General features: G+C 38.3%; 1 protein-coding gene across 14 annotated transcripts; it reads right to left on the bottom strand.

Annotated features, from left to right (window-relative positions):
* Positions 1–236: 236 nt before the first annotated feature.
* On the bottom strand, positions 237–24,297 carry BCLAF1 (BCL2 associated transcription factor 1). 14 transcript variants are annotated; one of them, XM_054162618.1, is made up of 15 exons: positions 24,038–24,289; positions 18,242–18,380; positions 17,115–17,185; positions 15,940–16,032; positions 14,977–15,100; positions 13,217–14,122; positions 11,096–11,767; positions 10,813–10,982; positions 7,963–8,068; positions 6,965–7,049; positions 6,072–6,247; positions 4,743–4,923; positions 2,283–2,429; positions 452–661; positions 237–326 (listed from the first exon to the last, which is right to left on the bottom strand). In XM_054162618.1, the coding sequence occupies exons 5-15, from the start codon at positions 15,078–15,080 to the stop codon at positions 321–323; spliced, it is 2,763 nt and encodes a 920-aa protein (XP_054018593.1). In that variant the 5' UTR covers positions 15,081–15,100; positions 15,940–16,032; positions 17,115–17,185; positions 18,242–18,380; positions 24,038–24,289; the 3' UTR covers positions 237–320. The 14 variants fall into 14 exon arrangements, 12 of the variants coding, with proteins under 12 accessions (XP_054018593.1, XP_054018591.1, XP_054018601.1 ...); XM_054162616.1 differs by lacking the exon at positions 15,940–16,032 and having other exon boundaries at positions 24,038–24,288; XM_054162626.1 differs by lacking the exon at positions 15,940–16,032 and having other exon boundaries at positions 11,096–11,242; positions 24,038–24,286.
* Between the last annotated feature and the right edge of the window lie 102 nt (positions 24,298–24,399).

Below are 24,399 nucleotides of genomic sequence, written 5' to 3' on the forward strand. Positions count from 1 at the left end.
AGCAGAATTACGCTGCATATAACAAACAGTAAAATTTCTTAAAAGTTGTTACAAATATTTTACCTTCTACCTGTACGATCATTAACATAGTTTACTATATCAAGATTTTTTTTTTTCTAAAGGCTTAAAACAAAAACAATCCCTCTAAACTACTTTCCAACAGTAAATTTTAAGTAAAATGCTTACATTCATTTAACAACCAAAAAAAAAAAAACCAAAAAAAACCAACCCAAAAAAAAAAACAACCCAAAATAAAGATATTAAAAATGTTGTGTGGATGGTGCAAGAGCTGCTCTTTCAGCTACAACTTTCTTCCATGGTTATTCCTGTGGAAAGAGAGAAAACAGTCTTGTTTTAAACTGTTAATAACCAAACTCTGAAAGCTTTCAAAGTGATACCCCCAGATACCCAAATGATTACAGTCTAATTTGCAATTCACTAAACTTCTTACCTTTTCCTCTTTGCGTCTGTCCTTGTCTTCATTATTCTCAATTGTTTCTTCTTCATCTTCCACAATCCCATCCCCTTGGTATTTGTCATGTGTCCACTTCGGACTGCTACCAGACTTTTTGAAGTTAAACCGCCCTCTGCCACGCTGGAACGTACCACGGCCTCTTCCTCTTTTGGCCCAATAATCCACACCATCATCCCTGTCATCATGCTAAAATAATACCAGACAAAGAGTGAAGTTAGAACACCTGTTAATTGTACCCTTTAAATGTTAGTACTCTGATTTATACATAGTAAACAACAATTAAGGAAAATTTAAGAGTTCAGATCATAATTTATAGAATACATTATGAAATATATCCCTGGAATTCATGATTCTATAACTAAACCCACAACAATTAGATTGTTTTAAGAGCCCTCATTAGCTGTGTGTCTACCCAAATGTTTGTGACTAGTAAATTAGTTATGTTGCTTTATCTAGAGTAAAGAATTACTCACTGGTTTTAAGGGGGGGGGTTAGGGGGGGGAAACCCACAACTGGACAGGAGGAATCTCTAGGAATGTGCTAGGATTTTCTTTTGTTTTTATTTTAATGTAGAGATCCAAGCTTTTTACACTTCAAGGAAATATAATTGAAGGCACTATTTAGAAATCCTTCTTTACCTGCACAGCATAAGGCAAATGAAGTTTAAACTGTTTAAATCTGACACTGACAATCAACAGTTGAGCTTCTCAGGTTAATAAGCTTAGAGTTTGGTACAAATTCTAATAATCATTCCATGCACTGCATGAACACTACAGACTATTTAATACAGAAGAAGTTTGTATTTAGAAGAGTGAGGTACACTTGCTTCAACATCTGCCTTTTTTTTTTTCCCACTTGCGATTTGGAAAGAAATGGGAGCTATTAAAATACATACCACACCTACATACAGCATCTTGTTAACAATTTTAAGAACAGTCAAAGCATGGGACTTTACTGATTGAAGTTTTTATAGATGAGAAAAAAAGTTTAATAGTTACAATTTTTTGTAATATTCTTAACCTGTTATCACCTGTCATTCCATGTTTATAGATCAGAAAATGTTATACATGTGAGGAGACCGAGGAGAACTCCTTCTACAAACATCCAATCTGAGATGCATTATTTCTTAGGATTGCTTGTTAACATATTTGTGACAACCTAGAATGCTACAGCAGGTCTAATCTTAACACTTTTCAAGGGTGAAACAATATCCTTACAAGTTTGCATTGTTAAGGAAATCAGCTGAAAGAGAGGTTATGCATTCAGTATACCACATTACTTACTGGGTAGTTACATCAACAGTCCTCCCCTTTCATAAACCAAATGGGAAAAAGACTTCAAAACTGAGGTGATTTTATTGTGACTGTAACACTAGTCTATTGAAAACAGAAGGACTGCTAATAACAGTCAGCCTATATACATCCACAATTATTGTTGGTTTTTCCTAATCTTTCTCTTAGGCAGACTTTCAGGCAAATCTAAGACACAGCTCTAATGCCATACAGACAAAATCCAGGAAAACACAGAAGTTTTTCTTGTTTAGAATTTGTTAATAATTTTAGTCTGAGTCTGCCTTCTTCCCCACTCTCACTGATGAAAGTTTTAAGAGATTAATCCTGTGTCAGGCCTCTGTTATGGCATTTAACACAGAAAAATGCAAGAGACTGTACAGCAGAACTGTAGCAATGCTGATACTCTCATGGTGACATAACCAAATTCCCTCTCCATTCATGCATGCTACTTCTACACTTGTAGAAAGTCTGAGAAAACAAAAGCATGCATAAGATATCGAGTTCTCCACACCCACCAAGAAGTATTTCTTGCTTTTTGGGGTATATTCAGGATCCCATTCCTCTTCCTTCGGTCTCTTCTGAAAAGTAGTATTTGAGTTGCTGGGACCAGTATTTGTGCCAGCAAAGACTCCTCTGGCTCTTCCTCTGCCCCTAATTCGAAACTGATTAACCAAGATATCATTTAATCCAGTTACATAAAACCACAAAGAAGAGTTCAAAATCTCTATTACTAAAAATTCTCTTTCTGTGCTTAATTACAGTAACCACAAGTGTAAACCATTTTCAAATTCATGTATAACCTTATGTAATATATTCAAGCATTCACTTTGAAATAATTACTTTATTAAACTTAAATGAAACGCACTTGAATTCTTGGCATAAATTCACCCATAACCACCAAAATAAATTTCTTTTGACTGCTGGTAAACCAGTGTGTTGCAACAAAAGGTCAGAAGACACTTCTGAAGCTGTTCACAGACAAAAAAAAACCAGAGAAACTAGACTGAAAGAGGGAGAAAACTCAGGGGGAAAAGAAAGGTCAGTTATGGAGTCAGTCATAACAGTTATGAGAATGTGGTTCTAGAATACATAAACACAATGCAGTTTCCAAATAAGGATATTCAATTTGTGTTACTTCAGTATTTTCAGTGAGATTCAGAAGTGTGCTTTGGGCCAAATTGAATTTCAAATTGGTAACTTTTTTACTCAAAAATCAACAGCATGTCCTGCACAGAATAGCAATGCCTGAACTAAAAAGGCAAGGGTCTGAAATATTCTTTATAATTCATTAACAGGATTTTAAAGGGTTAGGCTAAAAAGCCTAAGAAAAATTTTTTTTTTAATTACTTAACCCTGAATACCCTAAGAAGTAATAAATACAGTTCCCTCAGTTGGCAAATTTTTAGCTTGTAGAAAGCATTAAACAAGAGTCATCGAGATGAAAAGTTAGGCTGGGAAGGTAAAACTGCTACACTTTGCAGTTACTACAGAATGTGATTTCCATGAACAGCCTAGTTAAAATCATGGAACTGGATCTTCAGAGTAACTGTATAAAAAAGTGACTGGGAATCAGTTTCCTTTGTTAATTGCTTTATGTCCATAAACATAGACTGAAAAAAAAAAACCACAACCCCCAAAAACACCCCAAACAAACAAAGCAAAATAACAAAATACATGTAACTAACTCAAAAGAGAAGTATTTATGGTCCAAAACTTCCAATGTCAAATTTATGCTGGAGAGTTTTAAAACTAGTCTGAAATCAGATTGAACAACAATTTGTAGAAGGGTTTTAAGACCTATCCAATATCTGTGGGCAAACAGAAAAGACAAGGGTAGAAATTTTGAACTTCCAATTTTCTTCTAAGTAGCTAGTGTTTCAGCTGGAAGATTCAAACCTTAGCTCAGGTGCTGCACACTCCACATGCATTTCCCATGCCCTCATGCATAGTTCAGAACTTATTTTATAGTACTATAAACAATTTAATTTACATTTATACCAAATAAATTTTACATTTATACCAAATAATGCCTTTTAGCATTATTTAATCTGAATTACAGGCTACATGAAGGAATTACTATGAAAGTATGAAGTTAACTTCTACTTTTATGTAAGTCTATTTGACAGTTTTTCTCCACCCAAACACAAAACTTGCTTTTTTAGTGCTTTGTTTCAAGGATGTTTGGTTTTGTTTTGTTGGTTTGGTTTTGGTTTGGTTTTTTCCTGGGGTGGTGGTGTTTGCTGTTTTAAATTAAAGTGTTTGTTATCTTTTCAAGGCCTCCTCTACTGATTCCTAGTCTTTCCTCATGCTTCTACATGTCCCAGTTAAGTAATTACATTAACAGGGAATTTTAAAATGTTAAGATTTTTCTGGAGACTATAGTGGTCATGTGTCACTTTCCAAATCACAATGCTAAAAACACATCCCAAAGCCAAATTAATGAGCTTTCATGCTCCTTGTCGACAGTCCAAGCAAAAGAAACACTGAAAAACAACAAGTATACCATCTCCTCTCCTTAATACAGTTGTTTCAAGGTTAATGTTTAGTTTTAATTATGTGCCATTCCTATTTAACAAGTTGCAGCCATCACACAGGTAAAAGGACAAAACTAAACTGTAAATGACAGGGAAAAACAGAAGCTGCAGGGAAATAAGAAATAACAGATCGAAAGATTTTATCTTTCCAGAAATACAAACTTTCAGATCCTGTTAGGAAACAGCACAAAAACACTAGGAATAACCAAGAAATCATTTTTCCCCACCCTTATGCTAGGGTCTCTAATGGTGTATTTACACACCAATTAACTGCTAATAGCTAGGGCTGCAGAAAAAAACCAGTAAATTTTCAGGTTTGGTACAGCACATGAAAGAACTCAAAAATCATGGTTATGAAGGAAATCTATCCTAACGTTTTAGTATACTATTACTGCTAATGAAGCGTTCAGAGTTTGGGGGAAGAGTAAGAGAGCAACTCACAAAGGTGCCCCTTGGCCTGCTGATTCCTGCAAAACCAGAGTATTCTTTCTGCTCATGATGGGGTTTGAATTCTTCATCTCTCTCTTTCTTGCAATCCTTTTCTTCTCGAGAACTGGATGAGGAAGAAGATGGGGAAGAAGATGGGGAGGACCGAGCACGGTCTTGATCTCTTTTTTGTTTACTGCAAAATAAAAAGATACACTATGTGCTATTTTAAAAGTACGAGATAGTCTGTAACATGCTATACTAAAAAGGGTCTCTTAACACTTTATCAAAAACTATCCCCTTCTGGTTATAAAGTCACATATATGGTTACATATTTCAGATGTTAAAGGTGAGGTATATTTCCACTTTCCAGCCTCCTCTTAAACATTTAAATGCACTAAATGTATATTATTGCCAGTGAGTTGGAAAGCAGCAGTCTGCAAACTGCAAACAGTTTTTCCACGTTTTGATGCCATCAAGAGATTGTTACTTTTAAGATCTGCCTTTCTTCTGAGGCAGAGAAAAAACAGAAATCGAAGGGAAGAAACCCTTAAGGCAAAGTTTTGCAGTAACATTACATAGTTCAGTTTGCACACTGTGAGAAGACATGGTGTGGGCTTCCCTATGCAGATGGCTGTATGGAATTAGCCAGTGGAAGATAATGTGGATACCGAAGTCAGAAAGTAAATGGGAAACAGGAAGCAAAAGTAAAAATTCATTGGATATACAGTACAAAGCAAGGGGGGAAAAATTCTACAGCAAAGCTTTTAGTAACCCCACAGTGGTATTAACTTAACCCAATTTACAAGATTTAAATATTCTATTCAAAGGAAGCTCGTACCTGAAGTAACTCTTACCACTGCCACAAAGTATCCACTGATATACTAACATTCTTTTTCTTAAAAACAGCCCACTGGCTTTAGACAAACATAACAATTCCCCTTCTCACCCATGTTAAAACCTAAGTATCAGTAAGAGTCTCATACTCTGGGTGTTATGAGTTGAAAAAGTGCGGAATCAAGCATAACGAGCCAAAGTTCTTACACAAACTGTTTATAGAAATGTATTGCATTGAAGTCCAACCTCCTGATGTAGCCTGGATAATAGGACAGATTAATTTGTCATTTTTTTTTTCAGTGTTAGCTTGCTATTCCAAAGTTTTTGTCCTCATCCACCATAAGCCGTGTAAAAGACAGATAATATATATTTGCTGTAAAACAAATAATTTCAATTGTTTAAAATTTAAATGTTCCATTATACATTGAAAATTGAAAGCAATTAAGCTTACAATTACAAAAGGCTAATTAGAAGCAAAAAACCTATATAGAGACTTCGAGTATTTACCTGTCCTCTTTATAAGATTTGTAATCCTTGTAATCTTTTGGAGTTTTCTCCCGCTTTCTTGACCCACTGGATTCCCTGGAACCCTTTGAGTCACCTCGCTCTTTACTTCGCTCTTTTCTACGTCGGTCAATGTCATGACGAAGATCAGCAGAATCACACTTTAATTTTTTATCTCCCTGTAAACAAATACGTATTTTGGACAAGGCTTTCAAACAAAACATCCAGGAGAAAATCTGAACAGAAAAGGCAAGTTGTGCATCAATTTTCAAAAAAGCCCAACAGGATTTAGCTATTTTTCAGCACACAAATTGAATGCCCTTTACATGCAACAGCTAGGTCTTAAAAACAAACAAACAAACAAACATTTCTGTTTCTAGCAAGCATTCCCATCAAGGCAACGTGGCAGCTATGTTTGGATGCAGACAAACCCTAATACATGGTTTGGAAGAGGTTTCAGTTATTTGCTTCTTATGGTGTATTGGTTTTGACAGAGCTTTTTTGCACCTTTGTAGTTCAATCATACTACTCACTGTCCATTTCAGTATTCTACCCCCACTCCCTCCTATCCTTTGTCCTTGAGCCCCTAAGTGGCACCAAAACTGGTCAAGAAATACCCAAGAACAAAGGAAGGGTGGGAGAACACTTGACTTTATATGCCATACAATCACCAAAATGGCAAAATCATTCTACATAAACTGCCTTGTTACTAACATGTTTTACTCAAAGGAGAGGAAAAAAAAAGTTACAAACATTCTAAATATAAGTACTCAGACACAATAAATGCTTTCTTTTTATTATTTCTATATGTAAACACAAAGTTGAAGTTGAGATTTAAGAAGAAACACAATAAATTCAGTTTAGAAATAGAGATAGGACACTGACTTAGAACCTACTTTTTGACTTTCTTCTTTAAAGACTCTCTCTTCACCTGCTAAACGGGTATGCTTCCTCAGGGTACTTGGAGAGATGTCAATCCTCCTAAATATAAAATACAAGCAGTGTGCCATATGTGCATGCAACTGTAAATAGCCTCAGACATTTCTTTCAACATAAAACTGAGAAACAAAACATAAAAAAACCTTTTGCATATAAAGCCCCGCCATCAGACCACAGAAGCAGGCTGAAAATGAAAGGACTTGGTTCTGGCCTGTGTGAAATATACTAAAAAATGCAAATACAAAAACCATGCAGTTTCATTTTTCACTTTTAACTACAGCTTTGTACATATAAATATTAAAAAGGAGATCAGTACATGTATCCAGTTAAAAATCCACTATAACCTCCCCCCCCCCCGCCAAGAAGTCAATAGCATTAGGATAGGGTGCTGTAAAGCCAAAAGTAACAGTCAAGAAAACTTGTAAAATTGGATACTGAATATGGAGATACTATATCCTCACATGCAACACAAATATAGTACACTGCATCATAAACCCATAGTACATGATCAGAAACTACATCAGCATGTCTACCTTCTTACCTTTCAGGCTCTCAGACTTTTCAAAAAACTGCTGTAAATTAACACACACAAACACTAAAGTAGTATGAGATGGAACATTTCACACTGAAGAATAAAGATGCATGTACAGGGCTTCGTTTCATCTTCAAGACATATGCCCCTCAATATTTGAGCACTGCATGTGAGAAAAGTAAATATATCTCAAATGAGATACTGAAGTACAGAAATACCTGCTACAAAACCACAGATGAAGCCAGACTTGGCTCAGACGAGAGCTCTTTTACTGAAGTGGGTTTTGGTGGGGTTGTTTCTATATTTTGCATTTACACAGAAATTACTCCATAAAGATTAGAAAAAATATTTTGGGTTTTCCAAAGAAATATTAGCATCTGTTATTTGAAACACAAAGCATTTACATATGCAGTTAACATATACCTATGTATTTCTGGGCTCTTTTGCCGGGTGCAGTGTTCTTCAGTAGCTTTTTGATATGCAGTGAACCTCTCATTTAGGGTCATTCCAGCTGACTTGAAGTATTGCTCTGTTGGTAACAATAGAAAAACACTGTTTCATTAGATCGATTCAACTGACAGGTATTTTACTCCTCACAAAGGCAAGTAGCAGGCAAAAAACAGTACTTCCAATAAAGTATCAGGACAAGCAAAAGTGACGTCTTCCCTACATTCGCACATTCTGTAACCCAAACACAGTAACAGTGCACAGCATTGCTGCAACTCTGCTTTTAAGTATGCTGTGACTGGATTACATCTAATTCAAGCACCAGTTACTGATTGGATTTGCTCATTTTCAACGACATTTTCCTCTAGTGAAAGGAGCAGCTTCTTAAAAGTTATTTTACACTTTGCCCAAGTGAGAAAATGAAGTCACTTTGAGTAATGAATAGTTGTAATAAATGTATTTTGCTATTCATGTCATCTTTAACTTAATTCAGTGAAAACGCTTAAGTAAAGTATGCTTTCAATAACTACATGAATGATTTAACAAGTAATTTCTTACAGGAATAGAGTATCTTGATTTGAAGTTGTGATGATATACGATCCAAGACAATTAACACACCTATCTGTAAATAAATTCATTTAAGCATCTGGCATCTTGGCAAACTTGACAACTTTTCTGACAGTTTCTCTTTCCTTCAGAGACAGTTAAATTAGCAACAGCAAAACTCAGTTTTTAAACCAGCCCAACAAATGTTTAAATGCAATAGAGAAATACATAAAGTCATGAGCTATGAAATGTTACATATGAAGCAAGCTATCCGCTTAACAGGTCAACATACATCTGTATCAACTTACCGCCCGGAATCCAGTATTTGTCTCATAACCAACCATTAAAACTTGAAACGGCCACTACAAGGGTAGTGCCTCAATCATAATTCCATCAAACACAGGAATTTGAGCTAGCAATTCTGTTTTTATGCCATTTTTGCCAGGAAGACAGAAGGTTCAACTTTGCCTGTTTGGCATCTGTATCTTTCAACAGCTATTTTACTTTTGTAACATGGATTTTGCCATTTCAAAACACATTCCAGGACCTAGTTACAATGAAAAAGAAAACATCACTGGGCATTTTCAGCTCTACATTAATAAAGAGCTGTTCAGACTGGTCGCATCACACCAATAATGAACATGATTTCAATTTCTCAAAAGAGTTACTAAAATCTGATCACAGACCACAGTAGATTTGAAACTTAAAGAGAGGTTCTGCTTTCAAAAACAACTGTAACTGTACATATTTTCTAATAACTTGACCAGATAGGCTGTTAAGCAGTTACATTTACCAGGTATTAGTTTAACATATGAAAGTTCACAGAAAAACAGTCTATTCTGTGATCAACATGTGAGAGTTTCAGGAATACTATTTCACCTACAGCTCACATATATACTATATAAGCAAAAATTTACTTATTGAGTAGCTCTCATTAGACTGAGCCTTAAAAATCTCTTTACATATCAGTAAATAGATACTTTCACAACAAATCATTATACTCAAACAGGTGTCTCAGTAAGATTTTTTTTTTAATCCAATACATTATGATAACCTATTGTTGTTGACTGTTACTTTCTTCTTTATAAATAATTTGAAATGCAGGAAAACATTTGGCATCAGTAAACCAGATTTTGCCAACAAATCGAGACTTTTAATACAAATTTATCACATACTTCTACCACACAAATCTTTGCAACTTTAGAAGATAAAGCATCTTAAAATACAATGCTTGCAGGCAGGTATGCTGAAACTGGTAACCTAAATAAGCATTTCCACTTTTCCCCCTTTGTATAATGATATGGCAGAATTATTTTCACCAGCAAATACTTCCCTATTATCTCACTACACTGAACAGAAGAACAATACAACAGCCCAGTGAAACAAAGTGAATGGTATGGGGGTGGGAAAAAGCCCTGAACAACAAAAACCCAACAAAAAATTCTCTAAATATCCTCACTGTACTTTAAGGAATTATCTACTTTTCCATCAGAATAATATGACAGGACACAGGACCTAAACAAAATATATGTACTTTGATGGCTTGGTTTTTCGGTGCTTTTTGGGGTTGGTTTTCTTCATTGTTATTAATGGTGGTTGGTTGGAGGTTTTTGGGTGTTTATAGTAAGCAACAGTCACTACTGTTAAATTAGAAAATAAATAGCATATAATTAATGTAATGGATGTTTTTTTAGCCATTGCCAAGTTCCTGTAAGTGAAATTTATGGCTTCAGCACTACAAAACTGTCAGTAGGAATAAACAGCACAGTGGGTTTACATGCAGTTTAGAGCACAATTTTTCTGAAATCTAATTACTTTGACCAGAAAAATTATAGTAAGAACCTAGAAATGAGCTATAGGGTGCTCCAAAAGGAACGCCACTGTATCTGTAGTGAAAAAGACACCTGTCAGCCAACACTGCACCACTTAACATAAAATTGTATGTTAGAGTCATTAAAATAAAACTAAGAAAAGATTGACAAGTGTAGTATGTTTAAAGCTACACCTCAGAATTTCAAACTTCATATGCTACTTAAGCTGAAAAATTTATCCAGAAACACACTATAAAAGCAGTAGTTATACTCTACAATGCTTGAGATTTTTCTGTACTAAGCTTCTGTGGCTATTAATTTTTAAATTATTGTTGTGTCTACTCAAAAGACATCAAGTCTGACTAAATTAACATTAAAAGAGGGCTGAAATCTTCCTGTACTAGAGACAGCAAACAGGCATAAATTAAGTTGCAAGATATGTATTCGGCACAATAAACTGAATACGTACCTTTGACATGATGAACCAACGACACAATGTGCTGAATAAATGACTCTGACGTGCTTTTGCTGGCCTGTGGCAACTTAATGTGGTCAAAGATGGATCGGAACTCTTGCTCCTTCTTGACGGAATGGACAAGTGTGCTAGCAAGCAGCCTGTCTTTAGTCAAGGAAGCAGGTCTAAAAATGCATCAACAACAAAAGAGACACACAAAAAGAAACCGCTGGTTTAAACAAGGATGAATGATACAGCAGGCAGGTAGAGAACCATGCTGTAAAGTAGAATAATTTACCTATTGGAATCATCAAGAGGTACTGGTGCCATTTTGAGTTTTACTTCAGGACGATGGGAATCACTGGCTATCATTTTGATCCTAAGTGGGCTCTCCTCTCTGAAGGTGGATTTTTCTCTCGCATCCAGATTCTTGTGTAGAGGGGGACTGTAATCAAAGAGTTCTTTGAGCTTTTCAGACTTTACCTGCTCAGGTGACTGAGTTTCTTTCTTCATCATTAGTCTCTCAGAACTCTTGTCGTCTTCCTTGTGCTTATCTTTTGTTGCACTAGGCCTTTCCACTACATAGCCAGTCTCTTTTAGCTTAAAACTTTTCTCATCTCTAAATCCATCACTCTCTCTATTGCCCTTGATTGATACTTTAGATTTGTATTTGGCTCCTTCCTCCTCAGCATTCCGATGAGATGCAGTAGGAAAATTTTTACCCTGATCTGCCAGGACAGACTTTCTGAACTGTCTGTAATCCTCTGTCTCCTCTGTGTCCTCCCCTTCAGAGTCATTAAACTTTTCTTTCCCAGTCTCTTTATCAACGAAAAAATCTAAGGTTTCCTGCTCCTCCCATTCCCTTTCTCCCTCTGTCCTCCCTTTTTCTGATCCTCTCTCCTTCTGGGCCTCCTTCTCCCTGGTATTACCCCTATCAAGCAGGTATACTCTAGACTCTTCATCTGTGTACCTGTGAACAGCAAAGAAGAGACTGGTAACTCTGGATTGCATTCATTTCAGTTCACTTACATTCCTCTTTCTGACAATCCCACACAAAGAAGAAAATACATTCCCCTGAGCAATTCAACTTCAGCATGCAATGCTTCATACACTATGAACAGTGCACCCAGTCATTCATGTGTTATTGGAGGCATCTGAAGAATATAATGCTTTTCCACAGAATACTTAGAAATTGTCTGCTTAAGTCTATTTAAAAAGCTAGTGGCTGTTTTGTTTGTTTGCTCTTTCTTAATCAGTACCCAGTTTCACATTGTCTTACACCAGTCATTAGGTCCATCAAATTCACATGAAATTTTATAATGCAGATTGCAATCATTTTTTGTACTACTTTTAGTGAAAAAAGTTAGAAAAGTACCATTAAAAAAGTTACTAAATTTTGAGATCCTGCACATTTCTAAGACAGTTCCAAAATCGGACTCAGGTTTAATGCATTCACTATATTGGGTACAAACAGGGAACCTTTAGGAGGCAGCTCTCCAAAGCACAAACACACAGTTATTTCAGCCACTGCCTTATCTATACACCATTTTCACACAGGTCCCACGCATTCACCAAGTCAAATACATCTAACCCAGGAGAAGTCACATTTTTGCTATAAGCAGTGTATTTTTACATAATAATTCACTGTCTGGACAAATTCATTCAAAAGCCTACAATAAAGTGCCTACATGCCATAGTCACAACTTTGCTCTGTAATTCATTTTATAAGCAACCTGCTGAAGTCACGTTAGAATGAGAGTCTACTGTCTTACTAAGACTTTGTAACTTTTAAAAATTGCTATGTTACTAAACATTTAAGAGGAAATTTAAGAATTTTACATTATTGGAAAACATACTTTTAACTTTAAATATGTTGTCTTTCACATCAACAGAATTATGTGCCAAGAATACCAAGACCTACCCTCTTTCATAAATAATGCAAGTTGAAGTTTTTTTCGCCACACAATTAGCAATTGATGCTGTTTATACTAACAAAGAAATCACTGCACATCTGCATTTTCAGACTTCCAGAAGATTTGCATTTCAAACTACATGAAGCATTAAAATTTTGAAATACTTGAACAGAATTCACTATCAAACAGGCAACTCTGACGCACTAGTCCAATTAGTATTTTTCTTCATATTAAAGAGAGTGCAAGAATATATACCACAATGGAAAAACTCCAGTTTTTCCTCAAGGACACATATCCCTATCTCTACTAGCTAAAGGCCAAGAACTTGAAGCATCTCAAGAGGAACACACATGTTTCAAGCTTGACTGCAATCAGACTAAAATTAGCAGTATTTATTCCATGGTATTTCATATTGCATTTTCCAAGGCACAGTGATGATGTTTTCAAAACTCTCCTAACAGACAGCATTTTATGAGGCAACGTTAGGTTTAGAATTTCATTCTTACCTTTTCATAAACTTTCCACCTTTTGCAGTTTCCTGTTCACCACCCTCTGGATAAAATGACCGCACTCGAGTCTCCTCACGGGGAGCATTCTGTGATGGGATTGTCTTTGCAGGGCTTCTCCTCGAAGGGATATGATGCAATGGGCTATTCTGAGAAGGACTATAACGGCTAGAACCATTTCCAAGAGAACCAGAGCCAGACCTCTCGGGACTATGCTGAATGGAATGGGAATGTTGAGGTGTGTCCTTTGCTGAGTGGGCTGTGCTAAGCAAAGGGGCATCAGAGCAAGATGAACTCTGACTAGGTGGGGTGGCAATAGAAGGACTATGTGGTGACCTTGGACTGTTATCATACGCTGAAAGGCCAGGCCAAATGTCGCCAGAAGCTGCTGCTGATTTGTTAAAATCATCAAGAGACTCGGATGGGTCATGTTCAAATGTATCTTTCTGTTCATCTTGTGATTTATTTTTCAGGGGACTTTCTTGTAAAGGAGCCCCTTCAGTTTTCTTTGCCTGCTTTTCCAGAGACGCACGTCTTTTGGAAGAGACAGGTGATTTGCTGTATGGAGATGAAGAACGAGATGAAGAGGACCTTGGTGATCTGGAAGATCTGTAAGATCGACGAGATCTGCTCCGGGACCTCTGGGAAGACACAGACCTTCGTTTTGGACTTCTGGAACGTGAACGGCCACGCCTAGGGCTTCGGGAGTGTCTTCTGTTCCAGACCGGCCTATAGCCTCCACGATGGTATCTACCACCTCCTCCTTGATAATACCCTCTACCTCTTCCTCTGTAGCCATAGGGGCGTCTCATTCCTCTATTATTTCTGTAATCTCTGCGATAATCTCTAGAATAAACACGATCCCTGCTGCGAGATCGTGAGTATGTCCTGGATCGAGACCTAGAACTAAAATTAAAAAGCAAATGTTAATATTTGACAATTGGAGAACTACAAAAAGAAAAAAGACACTAAATGCTAGATTTCTCAAATGCAATCAAAATGGTAAACAAAGAGGATTAGCAGCCTTAAAGCAACTTCTCCTATCTATCTATTATTTCAGTCTCAAAGGATTTTAATAAACATGTCCATAGTCCAAAGGACTGTGAAAGTTAGGCTTTAGCATCACATGATGATGAAATTAGCAGTCTCAGTGGCCTCTCCTGACATTTCATTAGAGATATCACTACTCTGAAGCATTGCATTTCAGTTCCTCAGGCACCATGTTTCACAGCCTGTAACAGGAAGTTACAAGACCACCAGTTTAATATACCAGCCTGTGGACAGCAGCTGAGACAGCAGTAGACTTTCAAATTCAGCCACTACCTTTATGGGAGATGGTAATGTTCACTAGTAAGCCAGCTAAGTAAAAGGCTGGAGGTAACTGAGAAGACAAGATAGAGCAAATCTTATCTGTTGAAGCCTTAAGTTACTCCAGATCTCAAAGGCTGCGTGAGAAATACAAAATAATTCAGAGGGAAAGAGACTGGAAAAAGCAAACATCATGTGAAGGGGGAAAAAGAGCATCAAACAAGCTACAAATGACAAGGAACAATTAGCATCTGAAATTATCCCAAGATACAGGAAAAGATGAAACAGCCAAGTATTTAATAATCAAAGTAACAGAAATTACATACAAAGCACAATTTGCCTATCACCTTAAATGACAAGCGCCCAGACTCACTTTTGCCACAGCATCACGCAAACAAAAAATAAGGCTAATGTACTAAACCAACTTTCCATGCAGTAGGATATCAATTTACCTGTATCTCTTTTTTCTAGAATGTGATCTTGATCTTGACCTAGAGCTGGACTGAGACCTGGACTTTGATCTTGAAGAATGTGATCTAGAGTTAGATCGACCCATTTTTTCCAGTAGATACACTCCTTCCCAAAAGGAAAACAGTGAGAGAGGAGAGGAAAAAGAAAATACCAATTTAGAGTTCACACAAACCATGCAAATGAATTTTATATGCTAAAAATAGGATTAGAAAGAGTTAACAGCATTTCCTGAACAGAACTCTGAAGAAAAAGTTATTATTAAAAGCTCAATTTAAGAATTTAACATAACTACAGAACACAATTTGTCTAAAAAGACAAAAGCATAACAGTAAAAGGTTTTCCAGACTAAAATGCAAACAGATCCTGTAGAAGGAAAGAGAAAGCAACAGGAAAAAAAACCCCAAACATTGCTGCAAATTAATGCAAGAAATAACATTGTCTGAACAATTGCACATTTTAACATATTTTAAATAAATTTCTTGTCATTTTTGTGGTTTGTAGTTTCCTTGCATTTTCAATGTGCCAATCCTTCTCTACAAGGATTTTACAGTCCTCTGCAAAGCACTGTTTACAAAAGCAAAGAAAAATCCCTGAAGTATTCTCAACCAAATTTTTGGTTTGAGCCAGAAGTATTACTTCTCTTGACCACATGCACTAAAACTAATCACTCTGATCCAATTTTCCACCAGTCAATATGCCCACCCTCTGTATTTTCAGGTTAGCTTCACTTTTTAAACATGTAAAATGCATGACCAACTTAAAAAGATCTTAACATTTAGCTAAGTAATACAGGTTGCAATAGAAATTTGACGTATTTTTTGAACTCAGATGAAGCTATGAAAACTACAATTAATTATAAAGCAATGAGTCCAGAAAGAAAATACTTATCTAAGTTTTAAATGTTTGTAATTAATTAGTGCTGAACAGAAAAAAAAAATACACACCTTTTCCTTTTCTTTTCAGATCAGTGGCTAAAAATCCCCAATTTAATTAATAAACACTTTCACCCATTACCATTTTCTTTTGAATTTGCCCAGCTTTAAAGAAAACAAAAGGGTCACATTAGACAACCTGAATATAAACTGTGAACAAGTAAGTACACATTTTCATGCCTTTGTATACTAATTGTTCAATAATAATTAAAACAAAAATGGAAAAACTCTAACATTTAGTTTTTGTACTGCAAGCACACACAAAAGCCTAAAATTACTGTATTGAAAATACAAGACCAATACAACAAGAACTTTCTGTCACAATGTATTTTATATAATGTCATGTTTACCTGGCTGATATTTCAATTATGTAAAGGCAAATAAGCAGCATTAGAACTTAAAGTTAATAAAATTTTAGAAATTGTAGACACATGTAAGCGAAATCAAAATAAAAGAAGCAGACCAACCCTCCTCTTACAAACTGGTCCTTCCTGCCCCAATGAATTTCCCCATGCAGCACAAGAATTTGCATGGCCCCAGAGACAAACTCATCTGAAACTAACAGAAAAAAAAAAACAAATAACCACCTAAGCTAGCTTTCCATTTAACTAAGAAAAAATTATTTACCTTGGTGAAGAAGACGTTGAATTCTATCTTTTATTGGCTTCTTCCATTAAAAAGCAAATTTACCTAACCTATATTCAGAAGGTGGCTTCTAATTCACTGTGTTCAACTAAACTCAAGAGAAAATGGCTTATACTCTGTTAGGCTCATTTGCTCACAGACAACAAATTAAGGGGTTAAAACTGTTGTAAGACATGAAGCATACCAATTTTCCAAGACAGACAGAAAAAAAACTCCTTTCTTGCTATTACAATCAATTTTCAGACCAAACTTCAAATGTACGATACATTCATAATACAACCCAACTTCAACAACAGCTTGCTTGATTTTCCCTTTACTCAACATTTATAGTTTTGCATCCTATGCACAACGTGTACATATATACTGTACAACAGTTAACCTTTATAAGGGACATACTAATTTCAGAAAGCTTTAGGTACTGTCATTTCTTACTGTAAGCATAAATTTTAGAGAAAAACAAAGAAGGAAAAATAAAATCAATTCTCATTTTAAATGCTTGAGTTCAATCAGAACATTTAAGAACAGAATTAAGTGAATCTTACCTCAAACTGTCAGTTGCCAATGAAGCAATTATTTCAAAATTCTTTATTTGTGTTCTCCTCAATACTGATCCCTATAGAACAGAAAAAAAGAGACAGTCAAAGACATGAACTTCTACAAAAGGTAATAGCTTTTCCTTAAATCAGTTCAAAGAATCTGTTTATCATGAAAAGATAACACAAAAAATGGCGAATTTCTTCTTGAACTCAGGGAAGCTGGATGCTAAGACTGAAGCTGCTCAAGAGCTAGCCACTGCCAATGGAAAAATCCTATTCCCCTTCCATGTATGATCACTCCCCTTCATGAAGCCTTGCTTTCAGGGCTGTATAACGTACTATCCTCACCTTCACAACAACACTGACACCCTTCATGTCCTTCAATGAGCAGGCTATTGATACTCAGAAGTCACTTTCATATGGCTAGGTTAGTGATCTGGCTTAATGAAGGGCAAAACAAGTGCCAGAGATGAATTACAGGGGAAAGAAGAGCAAACAACCAGGAGGAAGGGGGCATAAAGGAAAGTGAACTGGCAAACTGTTGGACCAGTTTGAACTCTTTAACATACAGCTTTGCACTTAACTAGTGTTATCTTTTTTGGAGGGGGATGGGGGAAGGATAACAATGAAAGCTTTATCTTTAGGTCTCTTCTGCAGCATTTACACAAGCACTATTCTCTTATATTTTCTTGTTTAAAATGCATACACATAGGACTTTACCTAAATAAGTGACATCTTCTTCTTCAAAAATACACTCTTCTTCAGGTATACAGAAACAAAGAACAACTGTAATAATGAAACCAGACTCAAAAGTACAAACTTTTCACTGGCCTCAGTTTTTAATTACCTCAAAGCCTTAGACTATGTAAACATTTGTAGTCTGATTCAACATTAAGCACTTTCCAGTTCCACTGAACCAACTCAGAATTTGGCCCCAATTCAATACAGACAGGACGAATCTTCCAGAAATTCTGAATCTCAATAATTTAATTATTAAAGCCAAAGTCATAAGACATCCACTGCTCCTAAAAGTCACTTTCACACTTGTTCACAGATGTTTTCAATGTTTTCTTCATCTATAAGAAGAATATAGCACTTGTGTTCAGAAACACTGCTTTCAAAAGTCCACTTACCATTCACTAGTAGTGACCAAGATATTTCCAATTTCTACAAAATATATGCTTTAATAAGATTATGTTTTTACTTCTCATCATCATCAAGCATGAGTCTCTGAAGGAGCACAGTAGTGTATCGGACCATTTCAGATCTTGTCTAGACAAAAGGTGAGATGGTATTAGCTAGCAAAGATTAATTAAGGCATTCAGAAGTCTAGTACAGAAAATGTAACACAAACTTCTTCTAAATGGTTGAAGTTCAATCCAAGATCTTAAATCAGTATTTAAATAACCTCTACTTCTGACTTCTAAACCCAGTTTGTTGGTGTTAACTGAAATCCAAAATCCTAATTTAGACAAGTCTTTAGATCCTGGGGATACAGAGCAACAGAGTTACTTTACCTTTAAGAACTCTAGGCAGAAGGTAGGATCTTAAATTACTATAACTTGAACTCGGGCAGTCACTTCATCACAGTTTGGGGAGTTTGATTAGGGTGAGAAGTAGCTACACATTTTTTCCCCCTGTCAAACAGGTATACCACATCCAACTCTGGCAGCTACTCTTCTTCCTAACTTCTTTTTGTTGTCATTAAGAAGAGCATGGATAAAACATCTTAAAAAGAAAAATGCTTTTAATAGAAAAACCTTAATTATTGAAAATCAAAAGAACAACTTGAACTATTTGCAGCTTTTGTTTCCATTTAATTGTAATACATAAAAGGCTGACAAAAAAAAAATTCCTTTTCCAAACCACTTTCGTTAGGAACAGAAATGAAAGGACTACAGACAAAACTTTATCCAAAAAAGAGCTATGTAAACATTTTCACAATATGCAAGAATCTAAAATTTTATAAACCTCTATTAAAGTTAATTTAGAGTAGAACAGTGGTAGATAAAGAAATACGCTGGAAAATAGCTCCTTCATAGAAGTGTAAACTACATGCTTCACACCTGAAAGCATCACAACCACAAAATACTGTTTCATGGTATCAAGTAAAATTACCCATACTCTTCCTGTGCTCTCTGTTGGTCTGTGGTGGCTACACAAGGGCATGAGTAGTAAAGAAGAATGAAAAAGAAGGGCTTAGCGACATATGTTGCTACAGGACATCATCAATCACTAAAATACTAATTGCCCCTCTCACTTCAGTGCACAAAGCTTACTTCTGGACTAGTCTCAGAAGAGACCCAGAGCACACCAAAGATGTGTATTAAGAATGTATCACAAGATGTCATCACCAACACTAAGCATTGTTGAGAGGACCACGACCACTAGCATTATAGTCTATGGTTGAAATGTCAGGGTCGTAATACATGAAGCTTCAGTTGCAAAAAGCGCTTTTCCCTCTTGGTTTTTGTCCTAAATATGTGAAAGGGGGATGGCTGGCTCTCGGCCATTAAACTCCCGTGTTAGAGAATCTGAATATTACAAAGGAAGGTTCTGCAGCTCCACAGTACTTCAAAACAGAATAAACTAGCACCACTAGTTTAAAGAAACAGTATTATCTGTCCTATCCTTTGTTTCCTCTCATTCCTAATGACCTTCTCTCTTATGCCCCTGCAAGTATTTCTGTAGCCACATAGTGAATTAGATGAAAACATATGAACCACATGGATTACTTTCAATGCAAGTAGTTTTTGTGATATGGCTCATGAGAGCTCCACAAACATCTGGGCCATAACAAGGAAGTTACAACAGCAGCCAGGACTGCTTCTTTCCATCAGCAATAACAAACAACAAAACCCCCTTAATGCAGAAACCTAAATACACACATGAAAATAAAGAAGTCCACTACCTGTCACATTCATGAACAAAGAAAAGTTTCTTAACAACATGACAGCAGGATCTTTGAATGTCTTAAATCAGTCTCAATCAGCAAGTGTGACCATTAAGGAAAACCAAGACAACAAAAATCAGTCTTATACCACTGCAAACAACACAATAAGGAAATAAATGTCACTGCTAATATTTGTTATGTTTAAAAGAAATGGGAAGAACAAAAACCCCCAGTTTCCAATTCCTTGGAAACATTATTTTAGAGAAACTTTTCTAAACCACTGATGTTACAGTTTTCTCGGAGTACACAGACTGCAGATGCAACACATAATTTAACATGGAAGTTCTTTTAAGATGCTCTAGAGCAGCTCACCATCCCCACTTACACTAGCAAAACACTGCTTCCTATTAGCTTTATTATTTTAGCTATCTTTCAGTTATATAGTAGTACACATTTCTTTTGCCTAAGCATTACTTGAAAACTGTCAGGAAGATTTAAATCAAAATCTTGTTAAAGTAATTAAAAAGCTGTTGCCAAAATGCATCTCCATTCAGATTTTTGGGCTTCAAAAGAAATGAGGATTATATAACCAGGACAAAGCAAAACAACAGGACAATCGTCAAGTAACCCCACAGAATTTGTAATGTTCTCTCATAACACATGCTAAATTAAAAACTGTCTTATTGAGACAGTAGTGTAAGCATCTATTTAGATCCTGTACACCTGCCAAGTTTTACCTCCTAGACAGCCTTTTTCTTTTTTAAAATGCCCACAAAGTGAACAACAGCACATCAAAAGTAAGAACAGAATGCATTTGATTAGTGACTGTAAACCCGTATCAATCAGATCACCAATTCCGAAAATCTTAAAAACACTAAAATACCACAGGAAATTTGTTCAAAGCATCTTGGAATGTACAAGATCAGGAGAGCATTATCCTCCCTCTATTTTATATTCCTGATATATAACATAGCCTTCGTAATATCCACAAAGACAAAACAGACCTATGTGAAAACTACAGCATGAAAGTCAGCTGGAACAGTAACACCTACAAGGCCTTTTTTTCCCCCAATAATTCAATTCTTTATAGAAAACAATACAAAATATTTGCAAATTAAGTCAACAAACAGCATCCTAGTAACAATAAAATCAGCTCTGCGAAACCATCACGTGATTGGTAGTTGTTCTTCTATGCAACATGACTGGCAAACAAAAGCAGGTTTCTCCTCCAACTAAAAACACAGAAACTGAAGTGACTATTTCTAAGAACTCTGTCGATACACAAAAAGGAATTAGCATGCTTTTGGCTACATCTTTTTGGATAGTCTTTCTTGTTACTTTTTTAGCTTAGCATTTTAAACAACGTGGTTTCGTATGCTCTCACACAGGGATTTCTGCAATATTTTTGCTACAAATGTTTGCACAGAAAAGTGGATCTTCCCTCCCTCGTTTGTTTCAAGACTGATATTCATACAGGTGAGCTGGAGTAGTGAACTAGTCCAGAAAAAAACTACTCTGAATGAAATTACAAAGTTGACTTTTCAGCTTCAACACCTCCAAGATCCCATATACCACAAGGCTGCATGGAGGCCAGTGCCAGCACAATGAACAAGACAGCGATGTACATTTTCAGAACACTTTGGGAGAAACTCTTTGCACAGATAAACTGTATTCGGTTGTAACCTGAAGGTTTGTTTTGCTTAGTAGTTCCCTTCACCTATCTCCACTGCTTCTAAAGAATCCTCAACTGTTCTCTGGCGTTCCCCAAACTGATACATCACAATCTCTCCTTGACAGCCAGCCCAAATCTAACATATCCAAATACCTGCACCCTAGCTCCAAACAACAGCTCCCTGCTGACCCGTTCTGAATTTATGCAACCACTCCTTGTTTCCTGCATCACCAATGGCAACAAGCCCTTGCCCATGGTACAGGCTCCCTCCTAATTCCCCCAAGAAAGATTCCTTCAGCCACAGCCTTCACCTGATGAACTTGCTCAAGCTACAAAGCCAGTGTTCAGGAGAGAGGCAATCACACCCCCAGGTATTGATATATGTAACACATTAAACCTCTTCTTGCGATTCAGCACAGACTGTCAGTCAGCATCAAAAGGAACTAGCAGGAGCAAGCAATTCCTATCATCCCTGCCACGAGCTGCATGCGTTTAGAGCACACCAAGAAGCCAGAGTACCTACCCTTTTTCTTATTCTGCCCACTATTGTCTAAAGCAATGAGATTATTGAAGAGGGGAAAAAGGAGGAAAAAGACAACAGCTAGACAGCATTTTCCTGTAACACTGCACTTCTTAATCAATCCTTCCCACACCAAGCACAACTATTCTTATGTTCTTATACGTTTCTAGTAAGCCCACCATTATTCAAGCGATGACTACTTGCAGTGTCAAGAACACCTTTGTTTAACTTGTCCTCGAGTCTTTCTGTAGCACAATTTAACTGCTACAGTTAAGGTAAAACTTTGATCCCAGATATAAACGGGTGACAGGTTGTACTGACTTGGTAAAGGATCACCATAAGACACAAAACAAGAATGTGATTTTCATAAGAATTAAAAGCCGGAAGTAGGGGACTTACAAAGCAAACGAGAAATGAGAGACAAGATCCTGCAAAGGTCCCTGCAACATAACCAACACCAGCAACATAACAGCCCCTTCATCAAAGCGCATCAAGCCAACCCCAGCCCCTCAGCAGCTTTTGAGAGCATTTCTTAACAGGCCAGTGAACGCAGAGGCAAACAGGAGCAGAGTATCGAAGGCACAAGCACTTGAACCGCAGTCATGCCCGAAGGGAAGTTCCTCCAACTGGCTAATCCAATACCGGAAAGCATCCTTTCATCCCAGCACCGTTTCCCTCCTTAAAGTCACACCCGCGAGAATAACGGGGAGATTTTCTATTCCTGTAACTAGTGCTGCACGGCAATCCCCTCGGGCCTACCTCCCACAGGGTGAGCGGAAAGACTACACACCCAGGACGGGCGGGGTGGAGGCCCAGCGGGGCAGGTCGTTCATTCCGCACCCCCCGCCTCCTCCCATGGTGGGCTTCCAGATGCTGCAAACATCCAGATGCAGCTTCACGGCCGCCTCCCGCCCCCCAACACCCTTCCCTCTCTACCTTCGCTCCCCGGGGTGCCGACACCGATTCGGCCCGACTCCCGCAGGAAGCGGCGGCAGCCCTCCGCAGGGCGGTGACGGCGGCGGCCCGGCCCCTCAGGGGAGCGCTTGTGCCCGTCGCGCAGGGGCTGGCGCGGACGGCGCGAGAGGGGGGACGCGGAGGATAATGGCTGCGGAGCGCCGAGATCACGCGGCGAGAAGGGCGGGACGGCGCGGCGCGCGGGCACCGCGCGGCCACGGGGGGAGGGGAAGCGGGAGGTGCGGCCACGCGCGGGGGGGCGCGGGAGGGAGAAAGGAGCGGGGGGGGGGGGGGTAGGCGGCTCCCCTTCAGCCTCCCCCCGCCATTTCCAACCTCCCCGGGACTGGCTCGGCCGCGGGTACCACATGCCACTGACCCGCAAATCTTCCCCGCGGCCCCTTAACCTCCACCACTTCCTCACCTGGCGGACGGAACTACCGGCGGCCCCGCTCCCTTATCGCAACCAGGCGGCCATTTCCCGTCTCGCTGGAGGAAGAGACGCGGGGCCCACAGGGAAAAATGAAAAAAACACCATAGAGAGCTAGGGGCGGCCGCCGCCGCGGGGGCGTCACTTCCGCCCTGGGCGGCGAAACACAAGCACCCCTCACCATCTGAGCGCCATCTTGGTTTTGGGTAGCAGTCCGCAATGAAGATGGCGGTCAGCGGTGCTGGTGGCCGTCTGCAGGCCGGCCGCGTCCCTGTGTCCCAGGGGAGCTAATGGCGGCCTTTCCCTATGTCCCCTTATACTATCCTGCGGCTGGAGGCTCCGTGCCTTACCGCCTGCAGCTCTTGACTCCTTCCGTACTGCTGCGACTGAAAGGTGTCACTTCCCTCCCGCCCTCCCAAGAGCGATTCGAAGGGTTAGGGCTCCGCGGCCGCTGCCCGGTTACCTGTTGGGCGGGGTGCGCATCCATCCACAACTGCTGCTTGGAAGGGCCTGTCTGTAAAGCGAAGCCAAAGCAGCGGATCACCATCAAGAGGCATTTGCGTCCGATGCCCCGGCGCAGCAGGAAGGAGATCGCGTAGCCGCGGTACTTTACTGCAGCACCTTTTGCAGCAGATGGCTGCGTAGAGCTTGGTTGCAGTACAGCAGCGCAACGTTTGGGGAAAACGTGCCCGGGGTTTCTGTACCACCCGGGAAGTGCAGTGAAGGGCTGTGAGTGAGCAGTATTCACTGGTACATAGATGCGAGTCGGCTGAGAAAACTTAAAATTGACGCTACACAGATCATACACAGCTGATTGATTTTTAA

The sequence above is a fragment of the Dryobates pubescens genome, chromosome 6, assembly GCF_014839835.1.
Source record: "Dryobates pubescens isolate bDryPub1 chromosome 6, bDryPub1.pri, whole genome shotgun sequence".
In the NCBI taxonomy this organism is placed as follows: Eukaryota; Metazoa; Chordata; class Aves; order Piciformes; family Picidae; genus Dryobates; species Dryobates pubescens.

Coding starts and splice junctions, on each gene's coding strand:
- BCLAF1 (XM_054162618.1), bottom strand. CDS start 15,080: ATGGGTCGATCTAACTCTAGATCACATTCTTCAAGATCAAAGTCCAGG. Junction 14,123..14,976: donor TCTAGAAAAAAGAGATACAG/GTAAATTGATAT, acceptor TTTTAATTTTAG/TTCTAGGTCTCGATCCAGGA. Junction 7,050..7,962: donor AAGAGCCCAGAAATACATAG/GTATATGTTAAC, acceptor TTTTATATTTAG/GAGGATTGACATCTCTCCAA.